This window comes from Propithecus coquereli, unplaced genomic scaffold (assembly GCF_000956105.1).
Source record: "Propithecus coquereli isolate 6110/MARCELLA unplaced genomic scaffold, Pcoq_1.0 Scaffold26, whole genome shotgun sequence".
NCBI classification, from domain to species: domain Eukaryota; kingdom Metazoa; phylum Chordata; class Mammalia; order Primates; family Indriidae; genus Propithecus; species Propithecus coquereli.
In genome coordinates, this window is record NW_012148174.1 from 4,819,990 (window position 1) to 4,841,538 (window position 21,549).

The following is a 21,549-nucleotide window of genomic DNA, read 5'->3' on the forward strand; positions in this document are numbered from 1 at the left end:
TCAGAAGTGCAGGAATCAGAGTCAAGAGAAGTAGGGTAGGTGCTGCTTTTTATTTTTAATTATGTAACTCAGTATTATTTAACTTGTAAAAATATAAATGCATAACTTTAATAAAAATGAGTATTTAAAAAATATTAAGTAAACCCACTTGGATATGGTAAGATTATGAGAGCAGAAAATAAAGCTCAGGGAAATCCTGTTTTTAAGAGAAAATGAGTGATTTAGCAAGATGGTTCATTAATGCATTACACGTATGAGCTATTTGTATAAGGGAACAGAGCAAAAAAGTTCTAGGACTTTTCTCCAAGTTTCATGACCCAGAACTATGTGTTAGAACATCATGTCTAAATAGCCAACATTGCTGATGTAATGAAACATATATACTAGACCTCAATTAAATTTAATTTTCAAGTTATATCATAAAATGTGCTTATTTATATACATTTAATATTTCCCTATTTAACAAAAGAAATAGTATTTGTATAAGATATTTTTCCCTAACTCACTGCATTACTCTCTCTTCTTTCTAAAGGCTAGCCAGTTTCACCTCTGGAAATTATAGAGGTGATTTTAGAAATAAATGTCAAATAACCATTACCATTTTTGTAACTCCAGCTCTGTTTTCTTTATATACTTCTAAACCCAAGTGTTTAGAAGTAAGTACTCAGGGCTAATGGTTTCCTTCTTTTTGTTTACCTATATATTGCCTCTGGAAGACTCACTCTCCCCTGCTTTTCCTGAAGCCTCCAGTTTCTCCCTAAAACATAGACCATTACCTTTAACTGGGTCTTTTCCTGCCAGTTTCTCACTGGCTTATTGAATTCTGCATGCTCAGAAGGCAGACAAAGCCTAGCCTGGGGTGTACATTGATTACACTGTAGGCTATGAATATAGACAGAAACCCTTTGTTGGGGATGTGATCATTTTAACAATTAGTGGATCAAAAACTCTTGTATTCACAATAGGCAATGGAATGTTTAATTAAAAAAATTTTATCTCCATTTTCAAAAACGTAGCCTTTATATATCATCTGGACTTTACCATATAAATTTTAATTGGGTTCAATTCTACCCTTGAGAATTATGGCAAAGCACTGCTGAAGATAATAGAGTTTCTTATAAAGTTAGCCTGCCTCTTTAATGAAATATGTGTTTACAGTCCCTTGAACACAATTCTAGAATACAAAAAGGTCTGAACAAGCAAAAGTGTTTTTGTAACTCACTGGAATACAAAACTTGACCTGAGCTTTTTTGGGTGACAAAACCTGACTCTGTTGACATGAAGCTATTTATAGTTTTTATTTATCCCATTTAGTGTGAATATTCATAGGTTTACTGCAGAGATGTTAACGTGTTTGATTACTGGGTGCTACCCCAGACCTTTGCTGGAGATGTTTCAGTATATAGAGTATAAGCACTTCATTACATTTGTGAAATAACACAGCTAGCTGGTCCAGAGTTTCTCATAAGTGGTTGGGAAGCTGTGTATAAATAAGAGAACACATGATAGATAAAGTGAGGTGAGATTTTTTTTTTTCTTTTCTTTTTCTTTCTCATTCTTTTCCTTCTTTGTCAGTCATATTTTTCTTCCTTCTTCCTAATAAATAGTTAGTAGTAATAACCCAACAAGTGATACCAAATATGCTGACTTCTATCCTTAATACATGTTAAATGACTCTAATAAAATCAGTAGTTCATTGTTTATAATAGAATCCATAACAGACAGAACCTGAAATAAACACTATTCTTTCCTAAAACCTTCTCTTTGTATCTCCTAAAGGTCATTTGTGATTTGCTAGGTAGTTTGAATTTTATACTGAAGCCTGTGGAAAAGCACTGACAAATTTCAGGGCATGCCATAAAATTATAAAATTTGAATTTTTAAAAGATCATTTCAATGACAGAGTAGAACTAATAAAGATCTTGAACTACAAATTTGGAAATGATCAGTATGCAAGTGATGGACCAAGTCAAAGGTTTGGATAAAGTCACTCAGAAACACTGTATAAAGAAAAAGGGCCAAATATAGAAACCTAAAGGAGACTAGAATTAAAAGATAGAGGAGGAGAAAGAGCCTGTGAAGGTAACTGCAAGAAATAGCCTGAAAAATAACAAAAACCAGAAGATTGTTATGTTAGAGAGGATGAAAGAGAAGTTTCAAACAGGAGATCAGTAGAACATAAGATTAAAAAAGTGGATTTTATGTCAGGTTTTCTGGGTTCAAATCACTAGTTCTGTAACTTTTGGCAAATTAATATTTCTAGGCTCAGTTTTATTCTCAAAACAAGTTATTAACACTTCCTATATCACAAGATGTTGGCAAGAATTAAATGAGATGCACATGATATCCTTGGTTCAGGAGCTAATAGAGAATAACCAATCGATAATTGTTATTCATCATTATCAATCTTAAACAACACAGAAATGCCATGACTATATCAATATCATAGGTAACTTTACCAAAAAAAGTTTCAGTCAAGTAGAAGGTGAGAAAGCAAACGGATACAGAGTAGGAAGTAACAGAATCTTAAGTGTTGACTAATTTCTAAAGGCTTGGTTGGTGATAAAAGGAGTAAGGTTAGGATGACAAATTTGAAGGTAGGGATAGATGATGTTTGCTTTGATTTTAAAGATGTAAGAAATTTAATGTTTACATGCTAAGGGGAAGAGCCAGTAAAGAGGTTGAAGGTAGGTGAGGAGGAGGTAGGTGGCCAGTAGGTAAGGCCGTAAAGGTTAAAGAATGATTACCTTTTCAATGATACTTTATCTGGCCCAATGAAGTCAAAGGGAAAGAAGCATGTGTGCAGGTGGAAATAAGTTATGTGGAAAACACGCATTTATTATCTCTCTCTTATTGTTGGTCAGGAGTCTAGGCATAGACAGATTAGTTGGTTCTCCTTTTCAGGATCTCACCAGCTTGAAGTAAAGGTGTCAGCCAGGATTGTGATCTCATCTGAGACTCGGAATCCTCTGTCAACCTTAGTTGTTAGTAGACTACAGTACTTGTGATTGTAGGACCATTTTCTTTTTGGTTGTTGGCTGGATCCACTGTCAGCTCCTAGAGGCCACCCTTAGGTCCTTGCTGTGTGCCTGCCTGCATAGGCAATTCACAACATGAATCTTGAGGGCAATATCAGAATTTTGCCTATCAGGCTAATTTGTTTATTACAACATAAAGGACAAATAATAATTTTTTTTTACTTGATCTTCGTGCTTTATCCATATTTTTTCCTTTCGTGGCTGTCCATTCAGACATTTTAAGTCTATATTTCTGGAGCAAGATCAGCAAGATCCTAAAGCTAATGACTTTAACATAAATTAGTGAGTAGAAAGGAAGGGTGAGCACTCTGGGAAGCCGAGGCGGGCAGATTGTTTGAGCTCAGGAGTTCGAAACCAGCCTGAGCAAGAGCGAGACCCCGTCTCTACTAAAAACAGAAAGAAATTAATTGGACAACTAAAAATATATAGAAAAAATTAGCCGGGCATGGTGGCGCATGCCTGTAGTCCCAGCTACTCGGGAGGCTGAGGCAGAAGGATCGCTTGAGCCCAGGAGTATGAGGTTGCTGTGAGCTAAGCTGACGCCATGGCACTCACTCTACCCCGGGAAAAAGAGTGAGACTTTTCTCAAAAAAAAAAAAAAAAAGAAAGGAAGGATGATATAGAAAAACAATACTCAACACCAAAATTCTCCCATTACATTGTTTTCTGTTGGTACCTCCCAGTTGGTGAAGAGAAAGAGAAATAAATGTGAAATTAAGGATTTTTTCCTCCTTGTTTTTACTTTCTCTTAAGTGTAAATGATGCAGAGAGGGATTGCAGAATTTGAGTTTTTCTTGTTATTTGAAGCTGTCCTTTGAAAGCAGGGAACAGGCATACATGATTTCTATTTAGATAAGTAGTTGACATGAGCCAGAGGCCCAGAAAGGGAATTTAGACTTGTGTTTATTTTAGTTTCTCTGTTTCACAGGGAAAGCATAATGGAAGAGTTGACAAATACTGAAAAACTAAACATTGCTCAAACTTCAATAAAACTATTTAGATACGTGCTGTTTTCTACCTTGAGGCAACATCCAACTAAAACTTCACTGAGTTTTACCTCTTTTTCTCCTTAAAAATCCCAATTTTTTCTTAATTTTTCCTAACTATACTAGGCAATGATATTTTCTCTCTACTACCTGCTCTATAACTACCTAATATTAAATACTAATTAATTATAACATTATTATATTATATAATTTAGTATTGTGTATATTATTTAATGTTAAATAGTAATTAATTATAACATAATTATTATATAATTTAGTATTAAAGAAATATTAATGTATATATTTTATTAGAGAGATTAGCTCTTAGTCTTCTAGAGCTCTAAAAGTGCTTTTATTGGTGAGGATGTGGAGAAATTGGAACACTTTGCACTGTTGGTGGGAATGTAAAGTGGTACAGCTACTGTGAAAAATACCGTGGTACTTTCTCGAAAAATAAAAAATAGAATTACCATATAATTTAGCGATTCCACTTCTGGGTATACAGTTGACTCTTGAATGACACTGGTGTAAATCGAGTGGGTCCACCTGTATGTGGATTTTTTTCAGTAAAAGTTACACCAAGCGTGCCTGCCTCTCCTGCCTCCCCTTCCACCTCCTACACCTCTTCTGCCCCTGCCAACCCTGAGATAGCAAGTCCAACCCTCCTTCTTCCTCCTCCTCAGCCTACTCAGTGTGAGGATGATGCGGATGAAAGCTTTTATGATGATCCACTTCCACTAACTGAATAGTAAATCTATTTTATACACCTTATCATTTTCTTAATAACATTTTCTTTTTTCCTAGCTTACTTTATTATAATAATACAGTATATAATACTGTATAATACAGTATATAAAATATATATAACATATAAAATAAGAGTTAATTCACAGGATATGTTATTGTTAAGGCTTCCAGTCAATAGCAGGCCATTTGTAGTTAAGTTTTTGAGGAGGCAAAAGTTATATGCAGATTTTTGACTGCACAGAGCATCAGCACCCCTAACCCCCGTGTTGTTCAAGAGTCAACTGTGTATCCAAAAGAATTAAAAGCAGGATCTCAAAGAGATATTTGCATACTCATGTTTATCACAGCATTATTTATAAAAGCCAAGAGCTGGAAATAACCCAAATGTTCATAAACAGATGAATGGATAAAGAAAATGTGGTGTATACATACAATGAATATTATGCAGCCTTCAAAAAGGAGAAAATGCTGTCACATGCTAGAACATAGATGAACCTTGAGGACATTAGTCTAAGCAAAATAATCTAGTCACAAAGAGACAAATACTATATGATTCCACTCATATGAAGTATCTAAAATAGTCAAAATCATAGAAACAGAAAGTAAAAAGTTGGTTACCCAAGGGCAGGGAGAGGAGGAATTAGTATTTAATGGGTATAGAGTTTCAGTTTTGCAAGGTGAAAAAAGTTCCAGAGAGCTGTTGCATAAAGAAGTGAATATACTTAACATTACTGAAGTGTACACTTAAAAATAGTTAAGATAGTAAACTGAAATGTTATATTTTTTTAACCACAATAAAAAAATAGGAGAAGTTAACTTTTAGAAAACAAATACATCTTTTTTTTTTTTTTTTTTTTTGGAGACAGAGTCTCACTGTGTTGCCTGGGCTAGAGTGCCGTGGCGTCATCCTAGCTCACAGCAACCTCCAACTCCTGGGCTCAAGCGATCCTCCTGCCTCAGCCTCCTGAGTAGCTGGGACTACAGGCATGCGCCACCATGCCAGGCTAATTTTTTCTATATATTTTTAGTTGTCCGATTAATTTCTTTCTATTTTTTTAGTAGAGACGGGGTCTTGCTCTTGCTCAGGCTGGTTTCGAACTCCTGAGCTCAAACGATCCACCCGCCTCGGCCTCCCAGAATGCTAGGATTACAGGCGTGAGCCACTACGCCCGGCCACAAATACATCATTTATTATTATTTTTTAAAAAGCGTGTGTTACTTGAAGTTGGGGTTTAGTTTCTTCTGACAATAAAAATATCCAGTCAGCTTCATGGGACAAAGAAAAGGATTGCTGTTTCAACTTTGGTTGGGTTTAGTTTGTTTTTTTTTCTCTTTTTAACAGCTTTATTGAGACATAATTGACATATAAACTATACATATTTCAACTATACAATTTGTTAAGTTTTGACATTTGTATGTACCTATGAGACCATCATCACAATCAAAATAATGAACATATGCATCACCTCCAAATGTTTTCTCACGCCCCTTTTTAATACTTCCCACATGCCTTTCCATAGGACAGTGCCAACCTCAAGCAACCACTGATCTGATTTCTGCAATTATAGATTAATTTGCATTTTCTACAATGTTGTATAAATATAATCATGCAGCATGTATTTTTTGTCTTGCTTCCCTTTTTCAGCATAATTATTTGAGATTTATCCATGTTGTTGCATTAATCAATAAGTGTTTGTTGCTGATTAGCATTCCATTGTGAGGATATACTAAGATTTCTTTATATGTTCACCTGGTGACAGACATTTGCTTATTTCCAGTTTTTAGCTGTTCAAAATAAAGCTGTTATGAACATTTGTATATAAGTCTTTTGTATAGATATATGCTTTGATTTCTGTTGGGTAAACAGCTTGGAGTAGGATATTTACGTCATATGCTAGGTGTATGTTTAACTTTTTTTTTTTAAAGTATGTTTAACTTTTTAAGAAAAATGTACTAATAAACAGTTTTCCAAAGGGTACCATTTTACATTCCCACTAGCAATGTATGAGAGTTCCAGTTACTCCACATCTTTGTCAACACTTAGTATGGTCAGTCTTTAAAATTTTAGACAGTCCGATAGCTACGTAGCAGTATCTCATTGGTTTATTTTTTTTCTCTAATGTCTAATGATGTTGAACATTTTTTCATGTACCCATTTGCCATCTATATATCTTCTTTGGTGAACTGTCAATTCAAATCTTTTGCCCATTAAAAAAAATCGGATTATCTGTTTTTCTATTATATATTCTGCATACAAGTCCTTTATCAGTTATGTGATTTACAAATATTTTCCCTTAGTTTGTGGCTCATCTTTTCATTTTTTTAACAGTTTTTTTCAAATAGCAGAGATTTTAATTTTGATGAATTCCAATTTATCGATTTTTTTCTTTTATGAATCATGCACTTGGTGTCATAACTACAAAAACATTGCCTAACCCAGGTCACAACTTTTTATTGGCCTCCAAGGTATTATTGTGCACAGAAAAGCTTATTGAAAATTATTTTTAAATGAATATTCTTGTTAAATTAAAAATTCTAAAACCTAGTTCCTAAGCTTTTTTTTTTTTTTTTTTTTTTTTTTTTTTTTTTTTTGAGACAGAGTCTCACTCTTTTGCCCGGGCTAGAGTGAGTGCCATGGCGTCAGCCTAGCTCACAGCAACCTCAAACTCCTGGGCTCAAGCAATCCTTCTGCCTCAGCCTCCCGAGTAGCTGGGACTACAGGCATTCGCCACCATGCCTGGCTAATTTTTTTTTTAATCTATATTTTTAGTTGTACGATTAATTTCTTTCTATTTTTAGTAGAGACTGGGTCTCGCTCTTGCTCAGGCTGGTCTCGAACTCCTGAGCTCAAGCAATCCGCCTGCCTCGGCCTCCCAGAGTGCTAGGATTACAGGTGTGAGCCACCGCGCCTGGCCTAGTTCCTAAGCTTTTAAGATTAATTTAATTATTTTGTTCTACTTGTTCAAAATTTTAAGTCACTTTTAAGAGGCCCTTTGATTGAATGTATAATCCCATTTTCAAATCTAGTCAATTAAAATCCCTTAAATATTTTAAACTGCATGCATACAATTAAAAGCCAGTTTTTAAAGTATTTCATGTATCTGCCTGACCAAAAAACCTTCCCAAGTACTTAAATAAGTCTTCTAACACAGCAATCCCCAACCTTTTTGGCACCAAGGATTGGTTTCATGGAAGACAATTTTTCCGCAGATGGTGGGTGGGTGCTCGCAGATGGTGGGTGGGTGTGGAGGGGATGGTTTTAGACAAATTCTTATAGGGAGCATGCAACCTAGATCTCTTGCATGCACAGTTTGCAGTAGGGCTCACCCTCCTATGAAAATCTAATGCTGCTGCTGATTTGACAGGAGGTGGAGTTCAGGTGGTGATAAAATGCGGAGCGGCTGTAAATACAGGTGAAGCTTGCTTGCTTGCCCACCTCTCACCTCCTGCTGTGTAGCTGGATTCCTAACAGGCCATGGACCTGTACTGGTCTGCCAAGTCTGTGGCCCAGGGGTTGGTGACCATAGTTCTAATGAAGGAAGACTTATAAGACTTATGTCTAGCAAGACGTTAAGTTCTCTTGTATGTTCCTGTGTCATTCCATACATTTTATTTTATTTTTTGAGACAAGGTCTCGTTCTGTCACCCAGGCTGCAGTGCAGTGCCGTCATCATAGCTCACTGCAGCCTCAAACTCCTATATTTTAAAATGTAAGTCTCAACCATTTCTCATTACGCTATTTAAATTGGAATCACAAGGCTGATTAACTGACTTATTTCTCTTAGCTAAAATACCATATTAGTATAGATTCTTTAACAAATACTAATACACAGGCTTGCTTCTTTCTATACTTAATTCTAAATTTTCCTGGATTAAAAGCAGAGGTTGCCTTCTTAACTTATTATGGTCTCATAATGACCAAAGAAGTCCTCAGCCAGGATGTTAAGTGAATCCTTGTTCAAAACTAGTGGCACACACAGAGCTCTATTTTATAGCTGCTCCGTTCTTGAAACAAGGTGCTTTTACACCCCTGTTTCCTTAAATTCAAGTCAAGCATTCCTATTTAGTCTGCTCCCAGACAGGTTATTGTATTAATCGATTGGATTCAGTTAATCTGTTTACTATTTCATTCTGTTCTTAATCACGTTTATGTGCTTCCTATCTGTGAGTGCTGCTGTCCTGCAGGATTACAATGACATCTCTTAGAATCCCTTTGTGGCTTTGTCTGATTCTCTGGGCAGTTTTAAGGTCATGCCAATAATACCTGTGTTAACAAAAAACACAATGATTCTGGTTATGTAATATAATTAATTTTTCTTATTTGAAATTCTTCCCCAAAACATTCTGGTTATCATGTAGCACATAACTTTCCAGGGAATAAAAATACATAATATGGTTATGTTTATTGCAAAGCACAACCCTTGTGATAGTAAAATAGTGCTAGTCCTGTCTGTACCCCAAGTTATCTAGTACTGAGTCTAAAGGAAACAATTGAAGCAATAAACTTTAACCTTTTTTTAATAACTAATTCTTTCCTCTTCTGTTGGTTGACTTCAGGCTTTCTTCCCTCCACTTTCTTTTTTCTTTTCTTTTCTTTTTTGCATTTTTTTTCAGCTTCTGCATTTCCTTCATTCCCTCAGAGATAATGATCTGAAGAGCTATAGTAAAGGTGAATAAACATAACTAAGAGAGAAAGATGGTGATTGTTGGCAATTTATAAGCTTATAGTTTTATTTTTCTTTTTTAGAAAGCTGCTGTAAGACTACATTAAGTCCTGAAATTGGGTGATCAGGGTAAGGCAGTTTTTAAAAAATCTTAGAATTCTCTAGCAGAGCCATAAATTAAAAATATTAAGTCTATTCTGCTAGCTCAATGATAACTTTGAAAAACAAATCTCCATTCAGAGCTAAAACTTTCTCCTTCCCTAGCTAAGATTAGCTATAGGTGTGTTTAGCTTCTCTTTTTGTTGCTTATCTCTTCACCCACTGGCAACCTGCTGTATCTTACTCCATCAGGACCTAAACTGAGGGAAGGAAGAGAGAGGTAGCAAGGCAAACAGGGTTTTGTTTTGTTTTTTGTTTTTACCAGACTCCTGTTATAAAATGATTTCACAGCTTTCACTCTTTGTGAACTTGCTATGTGTTTGAGGCTGTTGTGTATACTTTTGTTGGTTTTTCAGTCCTTCACTGGAACTATACTACATGTGTGTGACACTCCAGAAAAATTTTTCTTCCTACCAGCCGGTATCCCCTAACCCTTCTAGCCCTCGGCCTGCTTTTCTCTCAGGCCATTTCCACAGTAGCAATAATCTAATTCTTCCTTCTTCCTCTTCTTGCTCCACCTCCCCCTCCTCTCCTCCTCCTCCTCCCTCTTCCTCCCTCCTCCTCTTCCTTCTTCTCCTCCTCCTCCTTCTTCCTCAGCATTCGTTAGCATTTAATGAAACTCCCTTCATGTGGCTTCAAGCCACCAGGACACAGCCACCCCAAACACTTAATCTTCTCCTTTGCTGTTCTGTTGAAGAATTTGGCCTTCACGATGACCGGCTGCTTTGGGAGCTTTCCCTTCCCCAGAACTTCGTGGCAGCTGGATCCACCACATCAGTGATGGGAGCAGCTCCAGTCTCGTTTTCGGAGGCATTTACCGGTGTCTGTTCACTGACCAATAGCCACAATTTATCAAGGTTGACAGCTGGGCAGAAGCTCTTATTCCTCAGTGGCGATGCCTCATAGCGAGTTTCCCAGAGTAACCTGGGTGATATTTGTAGAAGTTGGCCCTGTGGTGATGATGCCACCAGCATAACCCCGGCCTGCGGGTGCTTCCGGTGCCTTGGCTTCCGTGGCCCCAAAGCTTCCGGCTCCTCCTCGGTCTGGGCGGCACGTTGGCGGCCGCGACAACAGAGAGAGTCTCTTCTTCTTGGTGGTGCTCTGGGTAGGATTTTTTTTTTTTAACAGCTTTTTGAGATGTAATTCACATACCATAAAATCCATGCTTTTACAGTGTACCTTTAGTGGTTTTTAGTACATACAGAGTTGTGCAGCCATTGCCGCTATCTAAATTTTAGGACATTTTCATACTCGGCAGGATTTTATCTAGCTTCAGGCTGGCCCTCTGTGCGTTCCTGCTTCCTTGTTTCTGTCCTCCCCCAACCTGCGGCAGCGTAGCTGGCTCCTGATACAGGATGCTCCTTCACTCTGGGTGCCCTCTCCCCGCTTCCTCTTGCCGCTGCCTCAGGGCGACGGCCAAAGTCGTTAGGACGCTAAAGTGTGCATCAGGTCCCTTCTGCTGTGTCCCCCGAAACTCCAGGGAACAAATACCAAGTACTCCAAGGAGTCCCACTGAAGCTTCTTGAGACGAAAGGAAGGCACCTTTCCCACACCCTTGCCACTTTGAGGAGACATGAAAATCAGCACAACTCTCTTCAAAGAAATTGTTCTTGCGCAATCCTCCGTGCTCTTTACACTGTGTGTAGGCTTTAGAGCTATCCAACCGGTTCTCAGACATACTGCTTGGGAAATTTACTACAGGGTAGTCTTTCTCACAAGTCACGCTGGTATCTGATTGCTAATAGTATCTTGATGCCTCCGTTGAAACTTCCAGCAGAGGCATCTCTGTTATTGGTATGTTTCATGTAAAAGATAATAACTCAAATATCTCTTAGGAATGAAGCTTCTGTTTTTCCCTTGAGTAAATGTGCTAGTGTATAGTAAAGTACTTGAGAACCTAGAAATTTTTGGTGTGGACTGGGGATCTAAATAAATGTACTTCTTGTACATGCTAAATAAAAACCCTTTTGGCTGTTTCAAAGCAGTAGCTGATATCTTCACTTTTAACTACCACATCGTACACATAAGTAGACACCACTCAGCGGCACACTTTAAGCCTAAAATGTTTTAGCAAACATTTGGAAAGGAAGGTGAAAAGAATAAGTCTGCTCTCACTTATAGCTGGAATTGCTTTTTTTCCAATCTGGATTTTTTATCATAAATGTAAATTAGAAGAAAATAGTAGCATTTCTTGTTAGTCGAGTAAACAAAATCAGCTTTTGTCTAAAACAGATGTTTTTATAGGTTAATTTTAAAATTTAATGAGGGACTTAATTACAGAAAATAAGTATTTAACATTTTCAACTCCCTCTAGCTTCTTTTCCAAATCCATCAGCTTCTGCCTACCAATAGATACACACTACACATTACACTTAAATTGGTTTGTTTGGGTGGAAATCTTAGTAATCACTGTAAAGAACAATTTTCTTTTTAAGGAATGTTAATTCAGGAAAATATATATAGGAGGATTTTGACTAGCTGCATTTTCCTCTTCTAACATAAAAATAGGATTATTGAGCCCCATAGAAAATCTTAAGTTTTATCAGAATATCACCTACTTAATTGAATGCCATTTGAAAAATTGACACTACAAAAATATCACCAGAGACACTTTTATGATCTTTTGTTCAACTTCTGTAGAATCTTCATTACAAAGCATGTTCACAGATATAACCTCTTTCTTTGGCATAGCCACCCCAAAATGGCATTTGTATTGTTATTATTATTCCCATCTCTCCCTCTGAGATTTAGAGGTAAAATGACTCCCAGTGGAAAGGGCCAGTTGGCAGCAAAACAGAGTCTAGAAATAGTTAATTCCATTCAGCGTAAAATTTATAGTTATAGTATATTTATTAGAGATAATAGAAATCAATTAGTGAATGGAAGGAAGAAATGTGTTCCATATTATTTCCAACTTCTCCTACCATAGGGTCTCCTCTACTCTTTGTATCTGGGATGAATAGGATGAAACCTGGAACTGAAATTTGAAAGGCCTCCATTCAGTCTGACTGCTTTGGTTTAATCATCTGCATTTCGGTGCCTTCTGGTATCCTGGGGTTTCTGTCTTCTCCCATGAAGTAGTCACCACCACTATTTTCCATTTCTGTCGCTGAAGTTGACTAGGACAAGTGATTGTTTTGAGAGTTTGTGTCCTCCAATTCCTTTACCTTCTATGAGTTTATGACTGCCAGATGATGTTTAGATCAAATGCCATATTGAGAAATTAGATTGACAGGGGGCCCATAATGTCTCCGTGATGTAGAGCTTTTACCACTGCAAGCACAGTTAAGTTGCTAATGCTTAGACCATCTATTATTTTTGTTTCCCAGGTAATATGCACGTGTCACTAGCTGAGGCCCTGGAGGTTCGGGGTGGACCACTGCAGGAGGAAGAAATATGGGCTGTACTAAATCAAAGTGCTGAAAGTCTCCAAGAATTATTCAGAAAAGGTAAGTTGGGTTTTTTTATTTTGAGTATTGGGTAACTAAAAAACAGATATAGGGTCAGAGATCAGATTTTTGTTCAGCATTCCTGTGCCTTTGTTTTAACAAGCCCTCAAGGACATTCTGGTGCATGCTAAAGTTTGAGAACCATTTATAGGATAGAATTGCTAAAGACCTGGAGCCCTGGGAACCTTCTGGAAAGATGTAAGATTAATCACTGACTGAGTACAGGAAGGTGAAGAGAATAGGGGAAGAGTATTTTGGGGACAAATGGTAGAGCTTTGTTGTTGCTGATGTTGTTTTCAGGTTCAGGGACAGGAATTTGAACAAAGCAGTATTGAGGTTCAGCCATTTTTGCTATAACCTCGATGTTTGAAGATCTTTGATTACAGTTAGGATTAATCTAAAGAAAATTTATTCATTTTATCTAATATCATTTACCAAAAGTCTGGCTATTTTAAATAAGCCCTGTTGCTTTATTTGCTTCACTTTAATTTTTCAGAAAAATTTCAGAAAATTCAAAAATACGGGCACTCAAGAGTATAGAGCAGGTAGCCATGCTCCAAAGGTGTTGTTGAAGGAAAGATATGTTGGTGGCATTACTCAGTTAATTAATAATAGTCAGTCAATTAATATTTAAGAAACTTCTCCTACTTGTGAGATATTGTATAGAAGATCCCAATAAGTAGGTGTCACTGTTGCCCTTAAGGGATTTATTCAGATAAGACAGATGTGTGTGCAAAGTTTACCACTTCAAAACAGTGTGCCAGATGAGTGCCAGAGACAAGAGGTACTACAGATGTTCAGAGGAGGGAGAGAGAATACCTCTTTTTATTATACTAATGGCAAGATCACTGCCCATCCTCTTGAACTTGTATGTTGATCCTTTGTCTTTTTCACTATATAAGTGCAAGCATGCTGTTGACATTTCCATAAGAGAAGGCTAGAAATAAGCATTTCTGTTGGGGGATTTTGAACAAAGGTCAATAAAATTATCTATTTCTTATCTTTTTAAGCCTCCCAGAAATTTAAGGTTTTAAACATGTTTTCAAACAAACTTGTTGTGGTTATTATTCACAGAATAATGATATCTAAGTTGAAAGACACCATCTTCCCAAATGAGTTTCTTTTTAGAGGAGGAGCTATGTAAAACTTTTAAGAATCATGCAATTCCAAACATTTAGATGTTGGAGCTGATGATAAGTGGTTCTCCTTTTGTTCTAAGTTTCTTAGTTTTATTGCCTTGTGGTTGTTAAAACATGCAATCTGTATAATTACTTCCTAGAATTTTTTGAGATTTTCTTGCGATCTTACACATGGTCTGTCTTTGTAAATATTCTGTGGTGATTTGAAAAGAATGTGTATTTTCTATTTCTAGGCTATAGCTTAAGCTTGTTAATGTTTGTACTTTCAAAATTTTTATATCCTTATTAGTAATAAGGATATTATGTATGCTTGATCTGTCAAATTCTTAGGGATACTTAAAATCACTGACTATGATTATGTTTTTGTCTGTCTTCTTCTGTAATTGTGTATTTTCATGTAATTTTGTATGATACAGTGGCTAATGACTAATATAAATGGACTAGGTCTTTTCTAATTATCTATAATCATAATTTTGTTGATTAAGAGGGTATATCAAGCCAGGGGCAGTGGCTCGCACCTATAATCCTAGCACTCTGGGAGGCCAAGGCGGGAGGATCCCTTGAGTTCAGGACTTCAAGACCAGCCTGAGCAAAAGTGAGACCCCCGTCTCTACCAAAAATAGAAAAAATTAGCCGGGCATGGAGCGCGCCTGTAGTCCCACCTACCCGAGAGGCTGAGGCAGGAGGAAGATCCCTTGAGCCAAGGAGTTTGAGGTTGCAGTGAGCTATGATGATGACACTACACTCTAGCCAGAGCGAAAGAGCAAGACTCTTTCTCAAAAAAAAAAAAAACGAGGGTGTATCGGTTGTCTTTGACATGCTACATCTCGCCCTCCATTCATAGGCTAGAATTAACAGGTCTTTCAAGTTGAATGTGTTTGAACTAGATAAAATTACTCCATGTGTTTTCTGGAAACAAACTATAAAACATGAAATTAAATTTAATATCTAGCGTTCTTAAAATGAATAATGTAGGTTATTGGACAAATGTATAAAACACTTGTAGTAAACTTACTCCTTTACTTTTATTTAAAATTATTTTGACTTTAGATGTTCTAAACAGACAGTTTTGGCAATTTGAAGAGTCATATAGTTAGAGGGGAAAGTTGCAACAGGTCATGCTCTCTAGTCCCGTCCTTGATTATAAATGTAATTTTACGCACTATATTTGTTGTTTTAATTTTTATAATTAACAGGGGTTTTGTTAATGTTGAGGTAGCATTCTTAATTGTGCAGCCTGATGAATTTTATGAATGTACACACTCATATAACCACCACGCAGATCCAGTTATTAAACATTTCCAAGCACCTGGAAGGTTCCCTCATGCTCCCTCCTAGTTATTTCTTTGTTACCAAGGGTAATCACTACTATGACATATCACATAAATAATTTTTCCTGGTTTCAAACATCTTGTAAATAGAATCATAGTAATACAATGTAAACTCTTATGTGTCTGACTTCTTTTACTAAACATTCTGACTGTGAGATTTATTCATATTATGTAACTAAAGTATTTAAAGAAAATATTTTACAATTATTTCCCAATTTCTTTTCTCAAATATAGAAATTAAAAAGGAGCTTTATGCCTTGTATCATTTAGTAACAAGTTAAATTTTTTTACTTTCTTGGGGTGATGTATATCAGTTGTAGTTAACATTTTTACAAGAAATGCATACTAGTAGTTCTTTTTTAAAAAATGGAATAGTTTACTATCCAAATAATCTTCATCCCACCTTTACTCTTTGAGAAGGAAAATGTCTTTACAATGTAAACAGCAGGGGGTTGGAGGAGGGGAGCATATCTCAAGAGCAGCAGAGAATGGCATTAGTAATTACAAAATCATTTTCTGTAAATAATCCTAAAATTTATATGGAATTACAAAAGACTCAAAATAGCCAAAGCCATTCTGAACAAAAGAAACAAAGCTGGAGGAATCACATTATCTGACTTCAAATTATACTACAGTCATAACCAAAACAGCATGGTACTGGCATAAAAACAGACACATAAACCAATGTAACAGTCTAGAGAACCCAGAAGTAAATCTACTCATCTGTAGTGAACTTATCCTTTGACAAATGTGCTAAGAACATACAGTGGGCAAGGGATAGTCTTTTTAATAAATGGTACTGGGAAAACTGCATATCCATATGCAGAAGAATGAAACTAAACCCTTACCTCTCACATATACAAAAATCAAATCAAAATGGATTAAAGACTTAAATCTAAGACCTGAAACTATGAAACTTGTAAAAGAAAACATTGGGGAAACACTTCAGGACATTGGTCTGGGCAAGGACTTCTTGAGTAATACCTACAAAGCACAGGCAACCAAAGCAAAATTGGACAAATGAGACCACACCAAGCTAAAAATCTTCTGCACAGCACAGGCAACAATCAACAAAGTGAAGTGACAACCCACAGAATGGGAGAAAATATTTTCAAACTACCCATCTGACAAGAGATTAATATCTAGAATATATAAGGGGGTCCAACAGCTCAATAGGAAAAAATCAAATAATCCAATTAAAAAATGAGCAAAGAAAAAAAAAATGGGCAAAGGACCTGAATAGACATTTCTTAAAAGAAGACATACAAATAGCCAACAGGTATATGAAAAAATTTTCAATATCATTAGTCATCATAGAAATGCAAATCAAAACTACAATGAGATATCATCTCACCCCAGTTAAAATGGCTTTTATCAAAAAGACAGGCAATAATGAAAGCTGGAGAGGGTGTAGAAAAAGGGGAACTCTCATATACTGTTGGTGGGAATGTAAATTGTTGCAGCCGCTGTGGAGAATGGTATGGAGGTTCCTCAAAAAACTAAAAATAGAACTACCATATGACCCAGCAATCTCACCGCTAGGTATATACCCAAGAGAAGGAGATTCGGTATATTAGCAAAATATCTGCACTCCCATATTTATTGCAGCACTATTCGCAATAGCCTAGATTTGGAATCAACCTAAGTGTCCAACAATGGATGAATGGATAAAGAAATGGTAGTACATGTACACAATGTAATATTATATAGCCACAGAAAGAATGAAATCCTGACGTTCGCATCAGCATAGATGGAACCGGAGCACATTATGTTAAGTGAAATAAACCAAGCACAGAAAGATAAATCTTGCATGTTCTCATTCATGTGCAGGAGCTAAATATTAAAAACAACTGATCTCATTGAGACAGAGAGGAGAGTAGTGGTTACCAGAGGGCTGGGAACAGTAGTGGGGAGGGGAGGATAAAGTGGGGATGGTTAATGGGTACAAAAATATAGTTAGAATGAACAATATTTGATAGCATAGCAAAGTGACTATAATCAACAATAAGCTATGGTATACTTTAAAATAACTAAAAGAGTGGGATTGGAATGTTCCTAACACAAAGAAATGTTAAATGCCTGAGGTGATAGATATTCCAATTACCCTGATTTGATTAATTTACATTGTATGCCAGTATCAAAACATCACACACACCCTATATATACATACAACTATTATGTACCATAATATTAAAAATAAAAACATTTTAAAATAAAATTTAAAAAAAGAAAAACATTTTTTATAAATAGCTACAGATCATGATTATGTGAAATCATGTCATCACAAAACAAAGTCAGTTTCTCTCTGGAAAACTCTATTTTTTCCTCTGGAAATCAAAAATATGTGTTATTCTTCATTGACTTTTTCATTCAATTCTCCAAAAATGAAATAAATTCCAGTTACCATCGATACTGTTAATTTTTCAGTCTTTGTATAAATTTCAAGCCCTTGAAAGTAAAATGAAGTTATTTAGTTAATTCTTTAAATTTTGTTTTTCTTCCTCCCTGGTTTTATGCAGATAGCAAAAAGAGGAGGAAGAACAAGATTTCATTTAATTTTAAACTTTGCATTTGCAAAACAAAACAAAACAACACCTGCTTTATAAAAGTCCTTTACCATTAAACTTATTTCTATTGCTAATTATTTCTATTATAGTTTATTTTATCTGGCAAAATATAATGTGACAGTTGTATGATCTACAGAGGCTATTATGAAGTCATTAGGAGGCAAACAGAAATAGCAACACTTTAAGAGGCTTAGCACATTGTTCCAAAATTGCTTGGACAAAATTGTTAAGCTAGCAATAAGATCAAGTTTTTAAATGGAATTTGCCTTTCATGATTTACATTTTTATAACTGCTTATATAGGATGATCAAAAAAGATATGATTGTATTTTTGAAAAGAAACCACCTTCAAAGAAACTTTTTTAGAGGCCTGCAGCCTGAAATATTATGTATATATGAAGTAGCTTTGCTCTCAAAGTTTTGGTACTCTTTAGGAAAATAAAAATTGATACAAATACAAGGACTTTTTGAGGAACTGGTTTTGTGCTTAACGACACATTCATATATTAGACAGGGTGAAAGAGAAAAAAATTGCTCACCTCATACAATATGGATATTTATTATATTAATAGAAAGTGTTGGAGAAGAAACAAAATGCTTAGGAACTTCATTTGTAGTTTACTTTGTGATGAAAGAGATAGAAAAAGCCAAATGAAGACAATGTTTAATTAGGTGGTGTAGAGGAAAAGAAATACCTTTATCTTAGGTTTATGACTGAGTCCTCTATAACAAAAGACAGATTAACAAGAGAAAAGCATACACATTTATTGAAAATAAGTTTTGTGTGACACAAGAGCCTTCAGAAATGAAGACCTACAGAAACAAATAAATTGTATTTTTTTATGCTAAGTTTGATGGAGAAGTGGCTGGTCATGGAAAAATATGATTGGATAACAAAGTATGACCCAATAGTAATAAAATAGGGGAAACTTAGCGAGGTGTTTTCTTCAGATTCTCCTTTGTGTCCTTGTGTCTTCAGAGATAAGGACTTTCCTTTTCTGCAAGTATAGAGAGGCCACCTCTTGACTTGAGGGTCTTAATGACTTTCAGGAAAAAAGTGCAGGAGGTGGTCAGAGAGTGACCTTCCTGCTTCTTAAATGCTAAGATGCTACATTTGGGGGCAGTATGTCCTAAACCCTATCAGTGGGTAAGACAATGTATTTGTAAATGTCAGTGACAGTCCTCAGTTTGGTGCCATTTAATCAGCCTCCTCCTTATAAAGGATAATTGACATAGAATTGGTACAGGTACGAGGTCAAGAAGCAACTTAATTGAGCTATGATACCATTTTATTTGTTTTATGATACCATTTTAATGCCCCTAATAAGAGCAATGGTTTTTATTTGTGTCTAGTATAAGTTGGTATGCACATCTGAATCTTCAGGATGCTTTTAAAAAATACTGTACAGAATCTTGTGCCTCATCTCCAGAATTCACACAAAAGTCCTCAGTGGTTTAGGAGACAGAGGGCCTCGGTAGTTTCTTTTTTGGGGGGTTGAGGGTACAGGGTCTTGTTCTCCCCCCAGGTTAGAGTACAGTGGTGTCATCATAGCTCATTGCAACCTCAAATTCCTGGACTCAAGCATCCTCCTGGCTCCGTCTACCAAGTAGCTGGAACTACAGGCATGTGTCACCACACCTGGCTAATTTTTAAATTTTTGTAGAGATGGCATCTCGCCATGTTTGTCATGCTGGTGTCAAACTCCTGGCCTGAAGCCATCCTCCTGCCTCAGCCCCCCAAAGTATTTGGATTATAGACATGAGCCACTGCACCCTGCCTTTCTGTGGTTTCTTAATTAACCCAAGCTCCCAAAGTCAGACATTTTGTAAGTAAATTTGTTTCAATATTCATATTAACTAAGCTGACACTTTAAATCATACTTGAAAATATAACTAAAAGGAATGGGAGAAGGGAAGAAAGATCCAAAATATTGTCTGGGTGAATAATTTAGAGTTTCTGGTGTTTGAAACTTGAAAGAAAAGTGCTTTGCTTCATAACGGAACTCCAAAATAACCATTTTTTGTGTGACCAGCAAAGTCTAAATTGATTAGTTATTGTCGTTGCAGAGCAGGGCAGAGGGACACCTTTAAAAAGTTATGGACCTGTGGTATAAAGTTAAAAATGTAAACAAATTAATTTTTTCCAGCATTTTGATTACAATATTATAATGGCATTGTACCTGATCTTTAAGGAATTCATAGTTCCTCTCCTTAAACTACTTTTATTATAGAAGAAATGTGTGAAAATGGAGTTACAAAAGGATTTTGTTCAGTGTTTTGGCACATAATTTGGGGAGGTTGCAGTTTTTATTTTTTACTTTTTTTTGAGAGAGTCTCACTCTGTTGCCAAGGCTACAGTGCCGTGGAGTCAGCTTAGCTCACAGCAACCTCCAACTCCTGGGCTCAAGCAATCCTTCTGCCTCAGCCTCCTGAGTAGCTGGGACTACAGGCATGCACCACCATTCCCGGCTATTTTCTATGTATATTTTTAGTTGTCCGGCCAGTTTCTTTCTATTTTTAGTAGAGACGGGGTCTTGCTCTTGTTCAGGCTGGTCTCGAACTCCTGAGCTCAAGTGATCCTCCTGCCTTGGCCTCCCAGAGTGCTGGGATTACAGGCGGGAGCCACCAGCCCGGCCTCTTTGTAGAGATCTTAATCACTTCTTTAGTTAAGTTTATTCCCAGGTATTTTATTTTATTTGTAGCTGTTGTAAATGGGTTTACTTGTTTGTTTGTTTGTTTTTCTCTTTAAATTGTTCATTGTTGGCATATACAAATGCTACTGATTTTTGTGTTAACTTTGTATCCTGCAACTTTACTGAATTTATTTACCATTTCTAATAGTTTTTGGGTGTAGTCTTTAGGTTTTTCTAAATATAACATCAAATCATCTGAAAGCAAGGAGAATTTGACTTCTTCCTTTCCAATTTGGATGCCTTTTGTTTCTTTTTCTTGTCCAAATTAGAAATGAAAGGTATCCAAATCAGACAAGAACTATTTTTACAGGTAAAGAAATTCAGTCACATAGAGGCTGAATAACTTATTTAAGATCAAGTGTAAGGCATAATGTCAAACCTACGATTTGATCGTAGGGATTCTGGCTTAGTCTGTACTATACTGTCTCTCTTAATTAAATGAGACTACATACTAAATTACTGAAGTCAGATATTAAAAAGAATGAAATGAAGCTGACAGTTTCTCTGATACCTTTCCAAATCTCCTAGGTGAGTTTAGGGATTTGGGTAATTAGCAAGGTCAGGGACTTGCTACACCAGAATATAAATTCTTGAGAACCAAAGGCTTGTAGGAGTTTATTAAATGATGTTGAGTGATCGTCTATACCAAGAAAACTTACATGATGTAAAATGTCTTTAAAGAGACTGTCATTATCAATTTACCTTATTATAGATATCAATTTTAATCATTTACACAATTTTATTTTCCAAAAGGGATTGCTACTCTGTTTCCTATTA

General features: G+C 36.1%; 1 protein-coding gene across 4 annotated transcripts in view; it reads left to right on the forward strand.

Moving 5' to 3' along the window:
• The window catches only part of PTPN13 (protein tyrosine phosphatase, non-receptor type 13 (APO-1/CD95 (Fas)-associated phosphatase)), a 162,103-nt gene that overhangs the window by 25,369 nt on the left and 115,185 nt on the right, over positions 1-21,549 (forward strand). For all 4 annotated transcript variants that reach the window (XM_012647232.1, XM_012647233.1, XM_012647234.1 and 1 more), the window contains exon 2: positions 12,924-13,043. In XM_012647232.1, the coding sequence (XP_012502686.1) occupies positions 12,929-13,043 (115 nt within the window). In that variant the 5' untranslated portion in view covers positions 12,924-12,928. The remainder of the gene's footprint in view (positions 1-12,923; positions 13,044-21,549) is intronic.